General features: G+C 36.8%; 1 protein-coding gene across 1 annotated transcript; it reads right to left on the reverse strand.

The window, feature by feature from the left end:
- Positions 1–29: 29 nt before the first annotated feature.
- LOC131788736 (diacylglycerol kinase zeta-like) lies at positions 30–23890 on the reverse strand. Its single transcript, XM_059105821.2, has 41 exons — positions 23621–23890; positions 21196–21331; positions 20286–20369; positions 19607–19634; positions 17575–17621; positions 17309–17365; positions 16808–16873; positions 16552–16584; positions 16175–16213; positions 15817–15939; positions 15150–15215; positions 13916–13933; positions 13194–13265; positions 12989–13071; positions 12403–12463; positions 12155–12268; positions 11884–11954; positions 11719–11785; positions 11378–11456; positions 11131–11186; positions 10855–10917; positions 10442–10515; positions 9920–9965; positions 9621–9686; positions 9158–9254; positions 8670–8743; positions 8060–8091; positions 7829–7929; positions 7223–7317; positions 7061–7097; positions 6608–6648; positions 6432–6505; positions 4417–4635; positions 3376–3429; positions 3160–3194; positions 2976–3013; positions 2254–2374; positions 1519–1555; positions 1321–1420; positions 1020–1083; positions 30–863 (listed from the first exon to the last, which is right to left on the reverse strand). Exons 1-41 carry the CDS (start codon positions 23743–23745, stop codon positions 811–813), a joined length of 2946 nt encoding a protein of 981 aa, XP_058961804.2. The 5' UTR covers positions 23746–23890; the 3' UTR covers positions 30–810.

Here is a 23890-nt window from a genome sequence, read left to right on the forward strand (position 1 = left end):
CAAACCTTCGACAAAAAAACAATAAAACCTAAAATGTTGGAAGTTTATTTGGAAAGAGAAAAATAAAGACGAGGCACATAAAAACTTAAAAAGGCAGATTCAGTTCGTGTTTAGCGAGATAAAGTAACCGATAGCTTAAGTACTAGATTCGTGGTTTTCTTCAAAGCCAATAAATACTGATCACCGTAACAATGCCATTAGAGATAATTTAACTGGATTCATCAAGAAAGGAAAACAACCGAGCACAAGTATGCGCCTTCTGACAGATTTCTAGGCGCATTTGATCATAAATTTGTCAGTGTTCACAGGCTATTGCGAAGTGTGATAACACCACTTTTTGCTGTTAGTTTTTATTCAAAAGGCTTCAGCACCTTGGAGCCTCATTATCAAAACAAATATAAAAAAAAAGGAACAAAATCATGTCCTCTAGATAAGGCAGAGTCACCGAGAAAAATACAAAGATAAAGCAATGTCAACAGAACTTAAATAAATTCATAATAACAGCGCCGATCTCACATGGCTATCATATGCAATTAAGTCTCATACTTATATTTATAAAGCCAGTCATCTGGATCTTTTGGCACCTATTTGTGCCATTTTCATTTTACGTTTATCCTTTTTGAGTGTAAATAATTACTATATAACCTACAAATGCATGAATGCCATGGTTTCAAATTATCTAATAAGCTATTCTTTTAAAAATAAGGAGCTTCTGTTGTTATCTAATTTCTTTTTCTGTACACGTTAGTTTTGTTCCTTCGTTTACGACGGCATCTGAAGTGACAATATCGAGCGCTCAAGCATTCCTTTTTACACTGCAGTTTCGTAATCTTCAGCTGCTATAATTTGAAGGTGTTCTTGCGCTGAAACAAAACAAAAAGTAAGTGATATGATATGCAACAAGTTTTAGAAGAGTAGTTTGCTTTAGAAACCACTTAATTTTACGTTCGTCATTTTTAAGTAAAGGCAAGTAAATGCTACTAGCACAATGAAAGGAGCCTGAAGAAAGAGATACTTACTTTCAAGATATTTGGCAAGTTCCTTATCTTGAGCCTTCAAAGCTTGAATTCTTGGTGTATTACCCTTAATTAGGTAAGAATAGCATCACTTTTAGTCAGGTTTTCAAGCAACCTTAGTGGCTGGCGTACTTGATTGCAACGTTACGAAAGTTTTTTGTGGGAAGCTCGAAAGTCTTCCTACAAGGTCTTGTTTGCAAATTTACCTATTTGTTGAACAACTGTGGACTCTGCAGGAACCTAATTTAAACCACTAACAACTAAAAATTAATAAAAGAGTCGGTAGGTTAGCCTGGTGACTTACATCATAATCTGTTCTTGTGAGTGAAGCGCCGGCTTGAACCAACAGCGAGCAAATTGTCCGCCGTTCATAGAGGGCTGCTTTATGAAGGGCTGACTGGCCTCTGGGGAGGAAACAACAAATAAGTCATGTCTGAATAGACCATGCGACTATGTAGAGAAAGAAAAATGGATTGGTAGCTCTTGTAATAGCTTCACTTACTTTTCTTCCTCGACAAGATCCAGAACGCAACGGGGAACTGAGGAGAAGACCACAATGATACCATTACTATTTTACAAGACGTTGACAGCATGTACAAAAGTAACCTGTGAGGCACTCAAATTAAGAAGAAAAGAAGGCATGTTTTCCCCCTCTTTAGTTGCGATCTCGACGTCCCTGTAATACTAAAAAACTATCCTGACGTTTCATGTCGTCAAATGTCCTCTGGTCGGTTGAGGTAATAGCTTCGCAAGGCGTTCCTTTCCACCAATTGCACTAAGCATTCTAAAACATATTTTTGAAGTAGTTATGTTTCAGAAATTTCGATGATCTTGGGTTCTACTTACAAAAATTTGCTCAACTGGGTTTCCAGTCCAATTATTAGTTCCATCATTACAACTTCATCGGCTAATATCGATTGTATGTTTTCACAGTAAGACATGCAGTAATAATTTCCAGCTCAGCAAACCAAACATGTGTATAGTTTACTTAATTTGGCTGATCAGCAGTTGGCCAGATTAGAAATCAATGCTTGCAGCTGTTAGTACTTGTTGGTAGTTGCCACAATCTTGTGTTGCTGGGAATAACGATGGAGGACAACCACGTAGCCTACGGTAGGTTCCTCCCGTAAGCGTGGGTTGCTCGGTCTTCACTCCCTTTTTACGCCTGTAAGCAGGTTTGTATGTCGACGTAGAAAGGAAATACATGTCTAAGGTATCAGTCACTGTATCAACTTACCATTGGAGATGATATATCTGACCACCTCCTTGTGTCCGTGACGGGCGGCGTAATGTAACGGCCTCCAGCCTCGGCGATCACCAGCTGACAGACTGACACCGTTACGGTGCAACTCAATAACCTTAACACCATAAAAAAAATAATAATAAAATAGAAAAAGGAGCAGAAAAACTCAGTGAATCTGTCGAATAAATTAAGTGCGGCAGTTAATATAGCCAGGGGGGCGTTGTCATTGAATGAGTGTTATTTGCAAGTCAAAAGACATGCGCTCTAACAGTGGTTTGCTTCACTACGCTCAGTGATTCAGTAAGTCTTCAAATCACGCGCCATCCCATTAGCAAATCGGATGGAAAACTACGACCAATCGTACCTTGATTACTCCATTTTCACGCCGCACTCAGAAAGTTCGTTTGAGCTTGCACTGACTCCTCATGCTGGATATTTTTCTACGTATCGATTATCGTTGTAATCTTTTTTTTAGCTCTGGCTTCAAACAAAATGTGCTCTGAGCTCAGCAGAAACATTCTTCTGAATTCGCAACTTACGTAGTATCCTATCCTACTGTGCGATAAGAACGTTATTCACTATGGACATATAATTTGCTGATTAATAGACAAGACTGGATAATACTCCTTCACCAAGCAACTCAAAAGCGAGTCAAAGCCAGTTTATACTGCGATATTTTACAAACAGTTATCCATTTGAAGAAAACGCGTAATTACCTTGTCTAGGTCTCCGTTTTTCGAAGCCTCAATCATGCCTTAAAAAAAAAAGTTATTTTAGTTACAAATTGTACATTGCTTATGATTCTTGGAAATCGACTTTGACTGAGGAGAGACTACATAGATAGAACAAGCGAACGACAAACAAGCCACAGTGACAATAGTAACGCAGCTTAACACTTACTACTTTCGTTACGCTTCATGATTTCATTCTTCACCCTACAATGAACAGAAAAATTACATCACGAGTCGATAAAGTACTTTACGACAGGTGAGTAATTCTTAGAACATGGGACAGGGTGAAAATGTGCACAAGGTACGCATGGATTAATAGCGTAAGGCAATAAGACTGTTTCCTTTGTTAAGGTTCATTCAAGGTGACTATTCGTATTCTACTCACCAAATAGTGTCCGCGTCATCTCCATCGGGGGAAGGTAACTTGAATTCTTGATTACTAAAGATGGCAAGAAAACAACAACCGTGAATATGATTTACTCTGACGGGTGACTGAAACATTCTTAATTGGACTTATCACGTTAGAAAACGCTCTGGATCGCTCTTTTTGTAAATTTCAAACATTGCGACTGGGTGCGTTGTGAAGCACACGTATGTCCAAGGACTCATTCATTATTCTTCTTATTTTTCTTTGTCCATTTTTCAGTTTTCGGCCTTAGCTAAAGGCAACTGCAGTGCAGGTAAAGGAGCCCCTGAGATTGTATTGATTACCGTCACTTCCAGCGAGTCAACTTGGGGCCACGCCGTTAAGCACTTTGAATATTTCCTTAGCTTTGGAATTTGCTCGTAGAGTGTCTGTTACCTCACCTAAGGCACTGAGAGCCTCTGGCGCATGAGTATTGTTGCTCATATACATTATGAGTCTAGCAGATCTATTTTTGGACCAACACCAAAAGCCCAAATTGCAAGATTTGATTTAGGCTTTTGTCATCAATTTTAACTAACGGCTGAGATGGAAAGAGTCTTAGAATGTAAAGAGAGAAAATAAACATGAATTCGGTTTCTGCGACATTGAGGGTCAAATTATTTTTTGGTCAGATTTGTGTCGTCTGCGAATTAACACGGAGTTGCCTGCCCAACACACCCTGGTAGGTCGTGTATGTAATGGAGGATAAAAAAAAATAAACAACAGGGCGTTCCCAGTGTTAACATATAATTCTAGCTTGCGACAGAGGATCTCGACCTTTTTTCAATCTTAGAACACTACCTTATTAAACAATTTCCTAACCAAATTTATGTACCAGCTATTTGTGCTGTTCAAAAAAGCTGAAGCAGTAGAATGCCGTCTTTGGAAGCCAAATCGATGCTTGGAAAGCAAACTAGTTCAAGGTTTCGACGCAAACTCGTGCCTTTAAGACAAAGAGGAAACTGTACTGACAAAACCTGTTCAAACAGATACTAGAAATTGCCAGTTTAGTTAACTTACGTATGAAATGGTGTCATGATAGTTGTTTCCACAATATCCTCCACACTCTCCGATGGACTGGATCCAAGTGAGCTGTTATGCCTCCGAGGAGGGGGCAGAGTAACTGGTGACCGATTGATAAGACTGGGAGCCCTGGGAACAGAACCCCCAGGGACGGACAGTGGTCTCTTGACTCGAGAGGATGAGTTAGGAACACTGGTCTTGTTATTTTGCTGTGTTCTAGAAGCAGATCAAGTGGTCTCTATGAAAATCACTAAGCACGTAAACTTCCTCTGTTTACTTTTCCTTCTCAATACAAATTTAACTACGAAACGCTAGGAGACGGAAGCATGCAGAGCTGCCAACGCATGTAAGAATCTTTAACATTGAAAGCCCTCTTAATTCGAGACCAAGGTTTCATTTGACGTTTTGTTTTTGACTGTTTAGATGTGTCACAACCCTCTACTAAGCAGCCGTGATTTACCTCAAAAATGAAAGCTTGATGAAAAGCTGCGTGACATTTCAATCACTGACTATGCAGCGTTGCTTAAATCATACTTCGAATAAGAACTGAACACAATTACAGGGTTTGAGCCAGGCCGCGCCATTGCGCCAATCCCGCACTGCAATTGAAATTGTCCCTTAAAAAAACGGTCAAGGGGACATTTTGTCCCCTTCAAAATTTAGGGAAAAACTCGAAAGGAAGCACACACGAAGATTTTTATCTCGGTACAGAAATTGCAAGCTAAAACAGAACGTGGAAAGTATATTTTCTTGCACGTTTAAAGTTCATTCTAAAGTCACGTTTCAGTCACACTTTACTGAACACGTACGTCTCCTGCTCAACCAAGCGTGGTGAACGCACGTGGCAATCTTTACTACGCTTTTCACAAACATGCGAACTCAAAAGTTCAAAAGCCGCCTTCACAATTACGTTTTTCGCTGCCCTCAATCATAATTACGATCACAAGCAACGAACCTTGAAACACAGAAACACACGAAACGGATTGAAATCCGCCAATCACAAATCACCAACCATGACCTTTTGAACCCGTGAAAGTAAAGTTTTGTTTCCTAAGAGTTCCGTTAAGATGATTGACGGCAGCGAAAAACGCAATCGTCAATTGGCTTTTGAACTTCAAAATTCGCATGTTTGTGAAAAGCGCAGTAACATGTCACATCGAAAACGTGTTCGAACATTAGAAAGCTTTTTCGCTCGGAATCGAAGCCAGAGTGAATCGGAGAAAAATGATACAGAAGAAGAACAGTGTATTAATCAGGAAGAAACGAATGAGGATCGAAGGAAACCGAAAAAATCACGAACTTTCCTGAAAACTTGGTTGCGAGATCATACATGGTTGCGCTATGAAAAAGAGGCGATGTTCTGCTATTTTTGTCGCAAATCTAAGAAGACAAACCCCTCTGCAACGGCAGAAGGGTGTACAAATTTTAGAACCTCAACTCTGCAGCAACTCTTTTCTACAGCCCTTGATGTTTGGGCTAGAACCAACTGAAGAATTAGTACATTTACGTTTACCAGTGATTAAGAAAGGAATTGAAGTTTACGATGCGATGCCGGGACGAGATTCTGCTGTGTAATGTTTTGAAGTATAAAGCATAGTCATTGATCCTCTGTTTAAATATGACGAGAAAAAGAAATTTGACATCAATAACAACTTTTCTTTTTTGTATCACTTTTCTTGTATTACAAGTCTTACAAGGATCAGGTAAAAAAAATGTTTTTGTCGGCTTGCCAGTATGAATGTAAAAAATGAAAATGTCCTCCAAAATTTTTGCTAAGGGGACAAATTGTCCCCCAGTGATCAAATACTAGCTCAAACCCTGCAATTAATTGATGCGGTATAATTTGAAGGAAACTGTTCGGCGATCGGGCGTTCCTTTTTTAACAGCGTGAAAAAGGCACAAAAAGCATGCTACAGACAGCAGACGTTCTGTTTTTCCCTTTTTAAGGGGCTGAAAGAAAGGAAATCGAGACTGTAGATCGTAAAAAAATAAAATTATCAGGAAGTTCTCACTTCACAAGGTCATCCTTGAGGTCGACGATGAATATTCCATCCTCGAGAATGTCCACTACATTGTATATTTTTTCCTAGAAGGTAAGAAAATCACCCCAATCGTAAGAAACCAAAAACATAATCAAAAACGGAAAAAGAAGGAGAAATGAGGTAGGTGCACGAGTAACACTGTTTACCTGGGCGACATCGACACGATAAACCCTGTCAGGATATGTTGCTACAAAGAAGAAAAAAATTACCCATTCAGTTTTTGAATAATAGCTATTTCATACTGTTGTTGATACGGTCTTTCGATGAGCACCGGTAAAGGTAGAAGTATACTAGACAGGAACCTCAGCCAGTACTACATACAGTACATACAAGTCCCTTGAGAACCTCTCTAAGCAGTCCACGGCTGGGAATATGATACAGAGAAACCAGCAAAGAGATGGCTCAAATCATAACTCAACAAAAACAGTCTCAAAAAGGAACCAAAGAAAGAGATGAAAACAGTAGGTCAAACCAAGCTGAATTTACACCTACAGTCTTCAGTGAAAGTTCAATATTTCTAAAGCATTCTGTACTATCCGAATTGCATTTTTTGATTATGAACCCTATGCGATTAAAATAAAGACACTATAGAGGCTTACTGTCCAAGAAACACCACTCATCTGACAAGGTTGCTTTCTGAAAGACGAAAAAGAAAAACAATGTATGTACAACAGTCAAAGGTATTTACACTAATTTGTTTTCACAAAAAGGTAATTTCATTCTAATTGCTCTCAAAACCATTTTTCTTAACTTTCTGGTACCTCTTCCTCCTCGTCCTCTTTAAACCGCTCGATCCAAGCTCTCATTTGCTCTAAGTCAGCGTCGGGTTCTATCGCAGTCGTCGCCAAAAGCGTCGCTGTAAAACATAAAACGAGTAATCAACATGACTGTTTCTGCGCTCATGGTATTTTTAAGTATTGGAGGAAGAATTTAAAGAATACAATCCAACTCCTCTCCAAAGAGATATTAATGCTGACTAATCGCCACAATTATGTCATCACAGGAGTTGTTTTATGGGAGTGAGTTACTGTAAAATTATACAGTATTTGAAAGCCGGTTTTAGTTTCCGTTTGAAACAGGGATGCAAACCTTAAAGGACATTCATTACAGCTGGGTGAGATTTTGTAAGATATAATTGTACCTCTCAGATGGTTTTTAATAAGCTATTTTCTCCGATTAGCCTCCGTAACTAGTAAGTCTCTCATCTAGATGTCCCTCTCTCCGATAAGCCCCCCAAAAAGCGCACCTAATTATTAGACCCTCGACAGGAGGTCCCTCTCTTCAATAAGCTCCCCTTCCCCAATCTTTTCCGATCCCCGGGAATTAAAAAGCTTAACCTAGGTCGCGATTCAACATTTCGTACTCACAAGTTTCCCTTAGCTGTAATAGATCACAACAGTGCTTCTCATAATCACTGAATGCCACTCGAAATATCTGTAATTTCACTGGTTCCGGACATGGAATAGGCCTACACAAAGAAACAAAGAAACAAATTGCCTTGTAATTCCACTGGTTTTCAACCTGAAACATGAGGAAACAATGAACTAAAACTGAGAGATACCAAGGAGTTAGAACGGCATAATTGAGAGAATTCATACCCTGCATTCGAATTGGAACGTTCTGTCCGACTCTGTAGAGAGAAGGAAAGAAAGTGTTTTTTGAAAAGGCCCATTCAGTTGGTTATACACGCTACATATGAAAATGACAAGAAAGTTAATGGTAGGCGCCACACTGCATAGCAGGATCACTAAATATCATGAAGACGGCGTCTTTTACAAATCAGCTTCTTTTCATTTACAATAAATCAATAATCATATTCATGCACACTTTTGGGAAAAAGGTAGCCTCCGGTTGATATGCTAGGTTCCGGATCCAACAGTTCAAGGTTGAGTCCTCGCTGCTGTCCCCGCGGTGTATTTTGGGGCAGGACAGTTAATTCTTGTAACGTCTGTCTGGGAATTTTGGTGGACAACAGATCGCCAAGAATAACCCAGAGACCTGACGAAGTACGAAGGATAACCTACGATGATTGGTGTTTTATTCAGAGGAAGATAGAAGAAGGTTCGACCTACTAAGCCCTGTTCATACCATTCGAATTTCAGTTCATACATTTATCAGTCTTTGCAATGATTTATCTAGTTTAATTTATCGCTCCTGTTACACCAGTAGTTTTAAATCAAAGTAAAACATCGAGGTTAAAACACTAACCTTCACTTTTTGTAACATGTTGGCCTGGTTTCTCCTACTAATTCTTATTCTGGATGGGCATAACCTACAGGGTTCTTAAGAAGAGAACAAAAATGGATTTGCAAAGATATAAGTAAAAACCTTTTACTAACTCCGAGTTCTAATCAGCTTGTTCTTATCACAAATGTGTTGCTTTAACGAAAATCAAGTGAACTGTGCGATTGGAACGGTTGCAGAGCGATTTGCTCCTTTTCATCATTAAGAAAACGTAAAACACGGTATGAATAAATTGTTTGTTTGGGGCGTGTCTTTCTGAGAGAAGTGGGCACTGGTCCAAGAGGTGAAAATTGGCACGATCCATTCGTTTGTCATTAGTTTGGGTATCGGAGCCTTCTTTTAATTGCAAGATAGTTCTTTAAAAGAAGCCTGAGTGATCAGAAACGATGACAAAGACAACAAGAAGTGTTAAGATATGGGGACAAAGACAGGAATGTTTTACGTTTACTGACCTCCATCCACTTGCATGGGAAGAGATTTACTGGTTACAAGAACAGCCTCTTTACATTGTGCTATCCTCTCACCATGACCTCCAACTCGTGTCGTCGCCTAAAGAAGAGAAGTCATCTTATCACGTTATTCACTCGAGTCAATAAAAAGCCTTAATGCTCTCCTCCGAGCCCCTTTACGAGATCCTCGCACTGAATTACAATTCGATTTCCGTTTTGTTTTCGTTTTCCTTTTTATTAAAAGAACGAAAGCATTGATAACAAATTTAAAACGGTGTCTTTTTTAAGGCACTCAACCGTTAAGGACTGCCGCTATAACAGGAAAACTGGTGTCGATCTTAAAGGTGCCAGCTGAAACGGCAGTTAAGTTAATCATTACCGAGAGCTTAGCTTTTTAATCAGCCAGCTGGATCTAACAACAACTATTAAAAGTCTCAAACATGACCCTACTGTGGCTGTGGCTTACCAGCGTAGCTGAAGTGAGTCCAATCACCTCCAGATAACCATCGTCAAGTCTTTGAGACTGAAACTCCTACAAAAATACCAAACAATTAATGACTGAAACACAGAAACTTATGACTTGCTAAAAATATTCCTAAATGATGGTATCCGATTGTGTCTAGCGTCCCAGGAGGCAGCGTCAAACAAGGCGACAGACGATTATTAGCACTAGGGCACAGTAACCTTCTTTACTTGTGGTTTTCCACCAACGTAGGCTTTGAGGATTCATTGGTTCGTTTTCTTTACTCTACATGGTTTACTTACGCTGTCTTTTCCCGGGTGTCCCCAAGGTGACGTACCGGCACTATATCTTAAAGATAAAGAAATATGAGTATGAATAGAAAAAGTAAGGGAATATACAAGTTTGATACCCCGTCCTCATTGGGTTGTCACGCGTTCCACCGCATAAAGACTGCGTGACGAGTCTGAGAAAGTTTATCAGTTGTGTATGTGAGAAAGCTGGTGAGACATAACGAATAATTTTATTTGTCTCTAGAGTTTGAAGAGACACACTCCCTTGCAGCGAAGGTGGGTGGAGATAGGGGAGACAATAAATGCAAAGGAAACGACAGAGGAAGAAGTTGCTGGGCTTCCCTCTTCCTGTGCCCTTAAAATTCCCCTCAACAACTCATCAACCCCGGACCAATTTCAAACACCCCGGGTAAATGGGGTGAAACAGCTGTTACAAAAACGTCAAAGATGAGATTTCTTCTTGGATAATATTTTCATTTTGCAAAGCGTAACGGATTCACCATTGACATATCAAATTTAAGTGACACAACTTACGATGGGATATTGACAAATAAGAGGCACAAAGGTTTGGTTTCTTGAAGCTTATCAGTGAGATCAACTCCATCGCACTGCAACACAACAACACAAGTGTAAATTTAAAAAAACTTGTTGGCTTTAAGATATTCTTGATTTCGAGAGGGATAGTAGTTTGATCACATACACCACTAATTCACACGCTAAAAGGACAAGATTAGGTAAAAGACTGTGAATGTTTGAAATCAGCGCGCAAGAAAATTGAATAAGGGGCTACTTATCAAAGCGTCTTCTTACATTCCTTAACCCAATAACAGCTGTCCAGTAGCCAGCGTATTTTTCTTATATTCCCGTCAAATTAAACTTAAAATGTAACCAATCAAATAACTACACAGAAAATCTCAAAATTACATGGAGAAATTGAGAGAACAAACCTCTATAGTGGTATATTTGAAGAAGGAACGAGCTTTCCTCTGAAGGAAAGTTGCACTACTAGCCTGCAAATTGAAGACTGATGAGTTATCATGCTAACTTGGGAGAAGATTCACTACATCAGTTCCGTTACTATGTATTTCAAACTGAACGCGGTTTAAGTATTAACAGCAATCATACTGTATTACAGTTACACCCTTAACCAAGTAATTTTAGTTAGCTTGCCACGTTTTTGATATACTGTAGCTCAAATGATTGTGTTATCAAAGAGTACTTACCTTTCCATAAAATACTAAATTTTTAAATCTACTGTTGAATTTATCTGGATTGGCCTCTAGAAGGGAAGGAAGAGATAGGAAGAAATGATTGAGCATGAATACGCAAATAAAGTGTTGGTCAGTCTATCAAAATGAGACGAACTGCGAGTGGGTTTTGCATTGTTGTATTTTTTTGTTCGTCATTTTTTTCTTCTACCGACGTAAGAAATTGATTTTAAACTACGAACTGTTTGCATGGCGTACATACCTCTTGATTCATGAAATTCTAAACACACTTCAGCATCAAATCCCAGACTGAAATAGTTGTTCATGACATTCAAGGGAAGCTAAAGGCGAGGAAAAACAACAGGTTAGATTACTCCAGACCATAAACCAAATGAAACACATGAAAATTCAAATTAATGAATCAACAGTTAGCACTCTACGACACAGATTCACATGGGAAGGAAGAATCTTGAGCAAAAGCAGACTGCCACCTTTCTGATAGCTTCAAAACTATCCTCACAGTTAAAACCCGCTATGCTTAAAATCAACCTCTGTACAAAACTATCGAGAAGACAAAATAAATATCCAGCGGTAATTATTCACCTGTTCAACCGCTTCATCAGAGGAATCATTTTCACCTGCTTCATTAAATGTTACTTCCAGGTTCCATCTAGGAAAATAAACTTACAAGTGTTAAATGTGGAATAATCATTTTGAGTGACGACGAAAAAAAACACATGTTACAAGTTAAAATGCATCATGCCTAACCTGTCGAGCTGAACAATACTTCCTTCATGAATGTGTGTTAAAATTCTTGACAAAGGTTCATCTGTGTAACCCTTCAAAAGAAAGAGCACACATCACGGAATATGCCTTGACGATGACTATACCCATGAGTGGGCTCAGTTTTCAGGAAAACTCCACACGAAATATTATGGGGTAACCTGTGACGCACGGACATCTTGTCCACGAGGAGTAACAAACTATTGTAGCCCCTATTCCTTATCTCCTGGCAAAATTTCAAAGCAATACTCCTTACCCCTCCCCAGTTGAGAACTCTCGACAAGTCATTTCCTGTCCCCAGTGGAAGTACTGCCACAGGGGGTGGGGGTGTAATTTTTTGTTTATCAAGTTCAGACAGGACCCAGCCAACCTGGAAAAAAAAGGGAAATGTTAATAGTGTTACAACAAGGCCAGCCAAATTGTAACATGTTACCAATACTAATCTCAAGAAAAAAAGGTTCAGTTAATGTAAAAATGTGAATTCTAAAAATACAAATAACTTACTGTTCCATCTCCACCACAGGCTAGGATTTGAAGATTGGGGACCTTTCGGTACAATTCCAGACTATTGTCACAAACAAATTCAGAATAAGAACAACAGCTGTACTCAGACTTATCATGACTGAACAGTTATTAGAGTTTCAGTTGATTTCAAGTAAAAGATCTCTTGTGAAATCCAAGTGAACCGCCACAGAATAGATTTTGACCATGTCAAGTACACAGACAATCATTTCCATCTAGGATCATTGGGCACCCATTTTGAGGGAATCTGCTGTGTTTGGGACTCCTGCTTTGCAGTCATTGGACTCCACTTAGTCCTATTATCATTATATATCTGCAATGTTTCAAAGGAATCTATTGCTAACTCATGTATACCAGGAAGCAACTGCACACACTTCTCTTCCCCAACCAAACAAATAGGTAATTTTTGGGTCTTACATTTTCATTAATTCTCAACAGATACTTATTCACTGTACTCTGCATGGGTAAATATGTGCATGTGAATTAAAAACCTTGAAAACACTAACAAACCACCATCAGGGAACTGCCACATTACAAACTCAAACTTTGAAAAGTCTTTTGCACATACCCTAATCGAGGACCCCCTCTGGACAGATCAAACACCTGCCTTGGGTTCAATAGCCACTGGAACTTGTGCATGATTTTGGCTCCCTGAGACAAGGAAATACAAACAAATGTAGGGGAAATCAAATTGTGGGGAACTCTTTATCCAGTTCTGAAATTACATTTAAACAAATATTGAATATTAAAAATGAAGATGTGAGGTAAATTACCTGATTTCCACCACTCTTTGGGTTAATAAACACTAGTAGGGGCTTACGTTGTGCTGATCCAGAAGGCTTAATCTACGAAATATTGAGACCATTAGTAATATAAAACTTATGAATGATCTTGAAAAATAATTCCTAAATCCTTGAACATCCAAGCCAAGCAACTGTGACAACATTGTTAGACATGCACTGACTTGGTTGGAACAATGTTATTCAGATATGTGGTAACATCACCTTGTGAACCACATGGCCCATCCACCCAGATTGTTGGTTTACCATTAGCAATGGTGTCAGGCTCCACTCAGAGTTTACTATTATTGATGTTTAGTCCTGAGTGAGGAGAGTTACCAGGGGTAAGTTCGAGTTTTCAACCAGTACTTACCCTTTTTGACCAAAATATGATGTGGGTTGGTTAGCAATTGAGCAAATGATATTCTAGCAAACAAACATTGGAGGGAAAGTAAAAGAAGTAGGCAAATGTATAATTATTCACAGACACAATAATTTCTTTAATGTGACTTCACATTTCATTTGACACTTCTTTATCTAACATTTGGTATGAATTCATTCCCCTTGAAAATGGAGTTATGCCTTTTTTGTCACTGATGAATGACTGCAGCTGCTGAATATATTGCTGTTCCAAACAAGAAACATTATAATGTAATAGTTCTATCACCTTCGGATTAACTGAGACAGTAGTTCAAATAAGATGAACTAATGCTTACCACGAAAGGTTTCCTTTCCTAGAAGAGAGAAAACAGAGATACCAGTTACACCATTTACATGTATGTATGTCAAGATAAACTACACCAGATGTTGGCTTATTAATCATATTCCAACAAAATGGACTGGTCAGGCCACCAGAACATGCTTCTCTATTCTTTAAATTTTGATTTTAAAATATGGCTTCAGGCCCATTAAGTTAACAGGACTTTTTAGAAACAGGCCTAAGACCAAAAAGCATCACAGAACTTGTGCTGATTGTGACATCAATGATATCAACTTTTCAGGGAAAAAAAGGTGAAATGTTAATTCTTTAATTTTAGACTATAAAAGAATTCAATTCACTGGGCAAGAATTCATACTGTTGCGTGGCTATATTTACAGTCTGTAGCAAATAATTAAATTTTTCTAGTTGCCGATGTTAGTGCATGGTTTAGCTTATTGGGTTAAAAAAAACAGTAAACAAGCACCATTACACTGAAATAATAAACAAAATTACTGTTCAGATGACATGTCTTAAAGTTATTAAAAGTTAAGCTGTTTATTTTTATGTTTGCATCATAAGTGCTTGCCAGAATTAGGTCTATCATCATTTAGAGCAGCTATTAAAAAATGTAAAACTTTATTACTAAAAGTGATTTTAATAATTCAACACCAAAAAAGGTTAGCAAAAGTAATAAATGAGAATTAAATGTTTAAAGCAGAAATGCAGAATATGTTAAAATGTTACTTTATGTCTTTCTCTAAGACCTTACATTAATAGCAAAAGTGTTGAGCTCAAGAAACCATTGAATGTTGATCACATCATCATCTTCATCACTGTTGCTACTTCCATCGCTCTGTTGCAAGAGTTTATTAGATGTTGCATGAGCAAGGGAAATATTTTATTTGGGCTTAATTTAAAGGCAATAGTCAGAATTAAAAGAGGATTTACCTTTACTGAACATATCTTAGGGGTAGTAGGCAATAGAATCAATTTACTAGTTAACAATACCTATAGGTAACAGTGACAAACTTCTCTATTACATAAAAGGTTTGACCTTGATTTATTGAACTAATCTTTGTTGTGCTTTTTCAGGTACTGTAGAAACTTTTTAACTTATGAAGTTTTGCTATAATTAAATCCTAAATTGTGTCTTGTTTATTAAAATGCCGCCACAAGTGAGCCACCAATGATTATAAGGGGCATAACTGCAATTTAAAAACCCTCCAATTGTAAGATCTACATCTGCAAACCTTTGTTGATTTTCTTTTCAGCGATTTCTTTTTAAAACTATTCCGTTTCATGGATGAGCTTCTCACCTACAAAAGATGAAGATTTCACATGAAGGAAATTAACACTTGATGAAATTAATGTATTTTTGGACTCATATCATGGGTATTTTGAAGGTAATATTATGCCTTTATGTTTATTAACTTCAGTTTCTGTGTCATTAATCAAGAGCCTCATGAATGTATAATTACTCAGCCTAAATTTCCACTACTTTGTACCCCAAATACTCAATATACACCAGGAATTTCTTTAAATCTAAGAAATATTAACAATGACAATAGTAATCTATCATATGATTATCTAATTGGCATATTCTGTGAAAAATTTTGTCATGATTGTTATTTTTTTAATCCTTTAAATCCCAGAAGTGATTCACATGAAATTTCTCCCTATAATATCCATAAATAATCCAGAAAAGAGGTACTGAGAATACCCAGACTTATCAGTTAGAAGTCGTTATCTTGATCTAACACCAAATCCTAAAAACAAATCACAGGAAATTGTAGCAGCTAAAGGGGAGAATTAACTATCAGATCTTGAGAGTTATAAGGTTCACCCAAAATAAAAAATTGTAATAATAAGGTGCACAGATTTTGTTTAGCTCTTAAAACACAAACTAAGGAAACTTACATGCATTCTTTTTGGAGGGAGCCTGACAACCCAAGATGGTGGGACGATGAGATTTGCATGAGCTCCTAAATCACAAATTTCATCTATTTTGTTCATCTTAAAACACTCCACTTTATTGTGATACTGCAAAAAGAATTAGTCATATTAGAAAAGATATCAACAAAAAAGTTAAAATTAATACCTTGTGGACATACTCAGTACAATGAAAAATAAAGAGGAACAATCAAATCTCAGGCACTGGAAATGTACAATAACCTGGCCTCTATAGCTAGAAAAAAGTTAAAATTGTGGCAACCTTCAAACTGGGAGATCCAGAATTTGAGAAGATAAAATTAATTTAACAACATGCTGTACTTACTGCAGCTTTGCACCATGAACAGCTGATTGCAATAATATCCTGTTAAAAAAAATAATACTTACTACATGAATATTAGATAAATAAATGAATAAGTAAGTAAAAATCAAATCAAATAAATGCATAGATAAATGGATGATATAGCACTGAGACAATTGAAGTCTCTGTCATCAATCTGTCCAAAAGTTTTCCTGCCAACATTCATTATATGCATTTTACAGTTGTACATGTATGTACATGTAAAATATAAATGAACAGATAGTGATTAGAGTAGTTCTTAACTCAAAAAAAAAAAAAAAAAAAGACTGGTTAGTTACTATTTTTCACCTTCTAATGCATACACTAACGAAAAGTTAAAATAACAATTGAAAGTAAAATACCTTTGTCTGAAAGGATAGCATATGCTGGAAAGACTGTACAGTAGAAAAAGAAAAATTTATTATAACAGAACATCAATTACATCTTTCAGAAAACAAAGCAAATCATTAGGGCATAGCTATTAAATATCAAACTTTGGCTGGTTTGAAAGCCACTTGATTTTTATTTCCTTTGTTTTGTATTCATCCAAAACATACTACTGCGATGTTTTAAGAAAGGAAGTACACTATTTCTCTTATGTAAGTAGTAATTTATTACCTTGCCACAGTGATAGCACTTCCCTTCTTGTTTGCGGCGATGAACCCAGTGATGACGAACGTTACTCTAAAACAGAGATATATACCTGTATATAACTCTTACTAACCAAATACAAGGTCTTTTTCTACAGGTTATGGACCAAACTCTTTTTCTGTAATTAATGGCTCAAATAAAAAGTGAATGAGCCATAATCGAGAGGGGAAATGTTATTTATAACTTGCTGTATAGATGGAGAGGGTGACATTAGGAGGTTGGTAAGATAGAGAGCAATGCTACATGGAGCTTTAAGTATATCCTTCTTCTGAGTATGCTTGTATCACTAATAAAATGAAAAATCTCAATTTTCAAACATATGATATGCAACGTTATACAACCAAATTGGAATAGGCTTTCAATCATAATGGTGAGAGAACAACACTTCTAGTACGCTATTGAAACAATGTTTTTACATCATCACATGTCATGTGATGATCTAAAAGGTTACAATACACGAGAAAGTACCTCATGTGTAGACTTTGGATGGATTTCCCTGAATGTTGGTTTGCATTTGAAGTTTATCTGAAATGAACACCACATGCGAGATATTACTGACAAGTGCCACTGAGCAAAATGATGTTCAATGATTTGAACTACATACAGAGAAAAAACAGTTAATGTACATTTGACATGTTTATTGTATGCAATACAACTTCATGACTAGTTCTATCAACCTATAAAGAGAGTTCTGTCAACAGTAAGTCTAATTTTATTTTTTTATCAATACTCACCCTATACAGCTGTTCTATGCACTTTGCATGGACAATGATTTTACAAGCTGTAGGGTATATCAAATAGAAATCCACCATCAGAATTATTGTCAATATTGGTATTAATAATACTGAAACGTTAAAGTCAAAAGCTTTAACACAAGATACAGCTGGCTCCTGTTTGAACAATGGCAAGTTCATGTTGATATTGTTTTCAAACAGTTTCTAACTTACTTGAAATCTACTTAACCCTTACATGTAACTACCAGGAGTGATAAACACACAACCTCTCTGACTGGCAATAATATCTGTGCATTCCTCAAGAAACAGGCAATGAATATTAATTTCAAATCCATCAGGTAAAGTAGAAGTTTTCATCAAGTGATCTAACCCAAATTCTCCCAACTAAGTTACAAGGAAACCTCTAGCAGCAAGGGGAGAATTAATCATTGAATAACTAGAGTAAAAGGGTTAAGGAACAAAAAATGGTTTTACTGTATGATCCAATATCAACCTACATGTATGAAAAAACTTAAATTTCAACAAAAGTTCCTAATTTTTTACTTGTGATGTACTCATACCAGGACAGAATGAACACACACTGATCACCCCCATGTCCCCTTTCAGGAGTGTATTTTGTGCAGTTATCTCTATCTGCCCCCTAACCCTTCCCTCCCAATCACAACATAGTAATTTTCTCCTAGACACCAAAAGTATGGTCCCTCAGGTACTTTGCATTCTTAAAACAAGGGAAAAACAATCATTCTGTACTTTCACAATAAGCGAGCCTGAAAAGCAGGCATAATTTTGGTAGGCGAGTGCTCAGTATTATCTTAGTGGAAATTTTCGCTGCTATCTTCAATTTTTGCAATAGACAATTGAAAAAAGGAGAGTAAGGGTGGGGCTGTGAATATTAGACCTGCCAAGGTCATTTTTGTTTTGGGAAAAGCAGGAACTCCTTTTGTGGGCTACTTGCCCACAAAAGGAGTTCCTGCTTGGTGTGGTTTAGCTCTACAAGCCAATCTGCTTCATGTTATGCTTGAGGGAAAATTAAACATGGAGTCAATTTTGATTTTGCTCTTGAAGAGAAGGCCTGCCTATAACCTGCAAAAACTGATTTTTGGGTAGCAGGAAGCAGCTGTAGACAAACTAGAACAATCTTTCAAGTGTTTATCTGAGACCATGGTGTGTCTTGCACACTGCAAATACAGCAAATAGATGTAATTTCCACATTGGTCTCCGGAAAGGATTGCAGAGTGTTACCAACTGGTTTTAGGAAAAGCTGTACATTTCAGATGCTGGTTCGCATCAAACAAATTATGGCGGGTAAAACTGCGGGTGCAGCTGTGTCTGCTTCAAAGTATTTGCGACTACAGAGGAGATTTCTTCAAAGCCATTTCCTGGCTGTAGAGAACAGCCTCACCATTTCACTCATCTATTCTATGTGTGTTTGTTTTTGCCAGAGTACTTCCACTTTTTAATTAAACTATGGAAATGCTGTGACACAACTTATCAAGCTGTGTTTTGCTTTTGAACAACCTCTTCTGGCAGGTGTCTTTTTGTCATTCCCTGCCTCTTCCCTCTACCATCCACTCCAGCTCCAAATCAAATATGGCCAGTCAAATTAACAATTGCATGCCTCTTACTGTTAAGTTGCCCTCATAAGATGCCTGCATTATAGGCTAGTGAGAAGCCACACAGATTTAACCAGTATTACTTTGAAGATAAATGGAGCTTTCCCAAAATTTAAAGTAAGTAAATGAAACACCTTAAGTAAAAAATAATAAATTTTCTATGTAGTGACAAGAAGTTGAGGAAAATGCAATCTCAACTGGCCAAAAACTGGAAAACATACATGTGCTACATGTATACACTAACAAGAACTAATTGTGAAGTATGCAGCCTAAAGTTCTTTTTTCAAGGGAAATGTTATGATGAAATTGAAGTAGTCTCTAAAGGTATAGGGAAGCGTTCAACCATATTCAAGACATATAACAAAGTAGCACTAATTTTTACCACTAAGGCCAAATGATAATCCATGCAAAAAACTTACCTGCACACTTCTTTCTGGGTCCTGATTTCTACAAAATGATATAATGTGACAACAGTTTATTGAGGTTAATTGCACTGAAGGCAAGATTTTTATGCAGCAGCTAATCAAAGGGCTGTGTGAGAGCCAGATTTTAAGAATTGCTATATTCTGTTGCTTAACTTGCTGCTCTGCTAGCTTTGTTTCCTTCCTCTCCCAAATTAAATGGTAAGTATTCATTCTGCACAGCAGTTTGTCAGTGTTGTGGTGAGCATAATTGCACTTTTTAAAAAGGCAAATTTAAACTCCAACAATTAGCTTAGAGATTGTGTGGCAGGGACAGTTGGTTTTACTTAATGATCAAAAACAACTTTTGTAAGGTAACTTAAACTTATAAAGCACATAGTAATTCATTGCTAATAAACCAAAACCAAAGTAATCAGAAAAGGTAATGTAAACAAGGAAAATATTAAAAACAACTGGTGAAAATTAAAATTAAAGGAAAAAAACAAACAAACAAACAAACATACACGCACGCACTGTCACAAGTCACAGTACTATTGGTTTAAGCTTTGCACCAATTGGTAAAGAATAAGGAAGAAGTTTTCTAGACCAATCGAAGAGTGGAGAACAAAACACAGGTAATTTCATATCATTTGCTTTAACACTGAGAATTGCATTATATGAAAGGATTAATTCCTACCAGAGATTCACAATCCGTCAGGTAACAGGAGTTTCCAGAGGCATCTGTGTCCATCCATAAGTGCTGCCCATTCATGGCACTTTCCTAAAGGTAAAATTTTACACAGTAGATGCAAGATAAGAGGGAAAAAAAGATCAAATAGATCTGCATTAGATTGCTCTTGAACTTTATAGCAATTAGTTACCACATAGAACCAATAAAAGAGTTCATTTCACACACTCGTAGACACCTGCATGTAATAACAGTGACAATGACTTTACCGAAAAAGTAACAAAAGTTAAAAGTCTACAATGTCTATGATATTAAAGAGAACTCTAAGTCTCACTCTACTTAAAAGAGTACCAATTGAAATCCTAAAAGTTTTAAAAAAAATTTTGAAAAAAATGAAAAGCAACCATGACTCTAGTTAAGCAAGCACTGCCATTCAGATGTTCACGCCACAGTTAGAATTATAGAACCTTTTCTTAAGCATCACTTTCATTGCTTTTAATAATTCAATTTCATTCTTTGAATATAAACTGTATGTTAAGATTGTGAAAGAAATTGCACCTGCAGTATCACAAAACGATAGGAGAGGGAGATGGCCAGTTGTGGGGAATAAAAGTTTTGACATAGTAATCAGTTAATTCCATTAACCCTTTAACCCTTAAGAGGGTCTGGCTTGCAATTTCTCCTTAAAGCATCACCCCCAAATCAAATGTGAAGGTCACGAGAATAAAGGAAATCATTTCCACTTCAAGAAACTCTTGATTGCCAAACAAACTCTCCTTGTCAGAACCATGGGAAATGTAAAGATGACAGTGAAGAGAATATGAATGCTAAGGTAAGGGTGGAGAGAGTGAAAAAAAAAAATTGGGAAATAGTGGACATTGCAAAAATGCCTATAACTGATGTGAACCTAACCACTTACAGTCCATTCACAGACATCACTGTGATGCTCTAAGTCTGTAAGATGTGCAGAGCTAGTATTAGCCTCTGATACAGGCTCCAAATCATTCTGAAATAATTCTGTTGTACCACTTCCAGTTGGTTTGGACATTGCTTCTCTGAAAGTAAAAGAAGTGAAGTCAACTTGAATGGTTTCCATTATGTGGCTACTTTGGAACACTTGTATAGAATGCCATTTGTATGTATCAAAACTAGTTCTTGTCTTGAACAATATTTAACATGAAATTTTAAAACTTTCTACTCCCTGATAAAACTTTCTTATAATATATAAAACTTCCTGTCTTTTAATACTTCCATATCCTTTACTCAAAATACTGTATATTTAAATACATATTGAATTTCTTTCACAATAAAAACACCAAAAGCAATCCTTTTCACTTATTGTTCGTAAAATAAATTAAAGTGTTATTTTGCATATTAAAAAAGAAAAAAAAAAGGGGGATCAGAGGAAATGAACAAAATATGGTAAAGAATGTGCTGGCTATGAGTTGGGGTCAGACATGCTGCCAGTCTATTTTATGGACTAAGTATTACAACTTAGATTAAGTGAACATGGACAAAGTTCCAATTATGTGTCAATGAAAAAAATGGCCGATCAAATCACTCTTATGTAAATTTTGACCATGGAATGGTTCTGATTTAAACCAAATGTTCCGCAAAAATCTTTTTAAGGGTTTGGTCACCAGCTGCTATGTTTTGCTGCAAACTTAAGTCCATTTCTCTAGGTAAAGACAAGTCAAACCAGAAGTCAAGCTGAATTACATTATGCTCTCTACATATTTTTTAGACAAAAATACTGGCTGAGTGGCAAAGCTTAAAATTTTGTTCAGACCATGACAGGTATTTCAACGGCTGAAAATTCAAAAACAAGTAACTGGAAAAAATGCTGGCCACCAGCATTTCTAGAGAGCACTGATTAGAGGCACATTTAAATAAAAAATTTAACCATTCAAAATATATTTCTCTTTATAAGTTGCCGTAGTCTCACTCCATTAACTGATCTGTCTTATCAAACGCAAAAAAAAAATGCTTTACACCCTATACAGTTTATAGGTGAACATTCCCTTTAAGAGAAAAACACACATACCCCATACACTTGTGACTGTTGTAAATGAAATGAATTTCTGACTAAGCTCTTAGAATCTTTAGAGATATAATATTCATGCAGTCAATACATGTATTGACATGCTACATTTACATTGATCCAGAAAAGAAATTTTTTTACAACCCAATTGCAAAGAAAATAGAAAATAAAAAGAAAGTAAAAACATGTTAGTTAAAATAATAACAGTTATTGTTCTAACGCAATTTCTATAAAGCATAGCAATACACATTCAAAGTTCGAAACTACCACGTCAGAAGAGAAGTTAGTCATGCAAATAAGTTTATGATCAGAATTGAAAAAACCATTAGGCGCAGCAAAAATAAGTTTTGATTTGCGTTTAGCATTAAAAGGTCACCTTAATTACAGACTCATTCATTTCCAAGTTTAAATTACGCCTTGAAAACACCAAAGCCGATCAAGCTGCTCGCTTTGTTTGCTAAACAAAAGTTAAATAGGGAAAATCTATCTCGTCGTGTAGCTGATGTATCTTCATAGAATTTAAAGCTTAGCTTAGCACAATACAATTTCATTTGAGAGCTTTACCTGTGAGTTAAGTAACAGATTTGCCGATATAAGTGATAAAAATCTGTAACCCACTTTGAATCGCGTTTATTTTTTAACTGATAGGAAGCAGTCAAAATATAAAAGAAGGAAATTACAAATGGAAGCATTACGGGCAAACAAATTCAAATGCATTCGGGTGCAAATAAATCATATCGTGACATGAATTCAGTTTGATATCAATTTTTTATGCATAACACTCGTTTTATTTTCAGTTTCTTGCAGTAAGAAATAGTTATCGAAATCCGCAACAATTTTTACTGAAGAAATCAATAAATCTGTAGTCAAATATCGGAAAAAGGAAACAAATCAAATTCAATAGCAGAAGCGGAACTCTCAGAGTTGGGGTCAACTACATTCGACATTTTCAATTCCAAAACAAATTTAAAAGCTCAGAGAACAAATTTCTGAATAAAAAATTAACACCAGCAAGCTCGTAATCGCACCCCATAACTTAAAGATGCGAAATTAAATATTTATTTACCCGTTAGTGAGTCGTTAAATTTGATGCGAAACCTGAAAATCTACACGTAATATATCAAGGGAAAAATACAGGCCGCTTAGTTTAACTAAAACGTTACGACTGAAAAGCACAGCATGTAGGCAAAATACCTAACTCGAAACAATCTCGCAAATGATTTCCTGTACCATCTAAGTATACATTCAAGCTTTTCTAATCATTTATAACTACCACAAACGACATGAAAGTGTTCAACCCAACCTGTAAGATCTGGACTTGGCTGCACGTCGATGCAACCTATTTTCTTCGGCTTTTCCTTCATCTCCTCCAAATCTGTTTAGCGAGCTCTTCGTGTCTCGCTTCCCGCGGTCACCAGCGGCGGCCATTTTACATCAGCCGGTCTTAGAGACCACTAGAAGTCAGCATGGTGAATGCGTCACTATTTCGCCATTCTAACCCACAAAAGTGGAAAAGCCTCAAGTAAATACTATGCAAACTTGCGCCCTAAGATTGTTGACAAAGTCAAACCGA

The sequence above is a fragment of the Pocillopora verrucosa genome, chromosome 1, assembly GCF_036669915.1.
Source record: "Pocillopora verrucosa isolate sample1 chromosome 1, ASM3666991v2, whole genome shotgun sequence".
Lineage (NCBI taxonomy): Eukaryota > Metazoa > Cnidaria > Anthozoa > Scleractinia > Pocilloporidae > Pocillopora > Pocillopora verrucosa.

Excerpts from the sequence above, each read along its gene's own strand:
- LOC131788736 (XM_059105821.2), bottom strand. The coding sequence starts at position 23,745 with ATGGCCGCCGCTGGTGACCGCGGGAAGCGAGACACGAAGAGCTCGCTA. Across the intron at positions 16,585-16,807 it reads AGTGCTATCACTGTGGCAAG|TCTTTCCAGCATATGCTATC; the intron begins GTAATAAATTAC and ends TCTACTGTACAG. Across the intron at positions 11,786-11,883 it reads AGTATTGTTCAGCTCGACAG|ATGGAACCTGGAAGTAACAT; the intron begins GTTAGGCATGAT and ends TTATTTTCCTAG.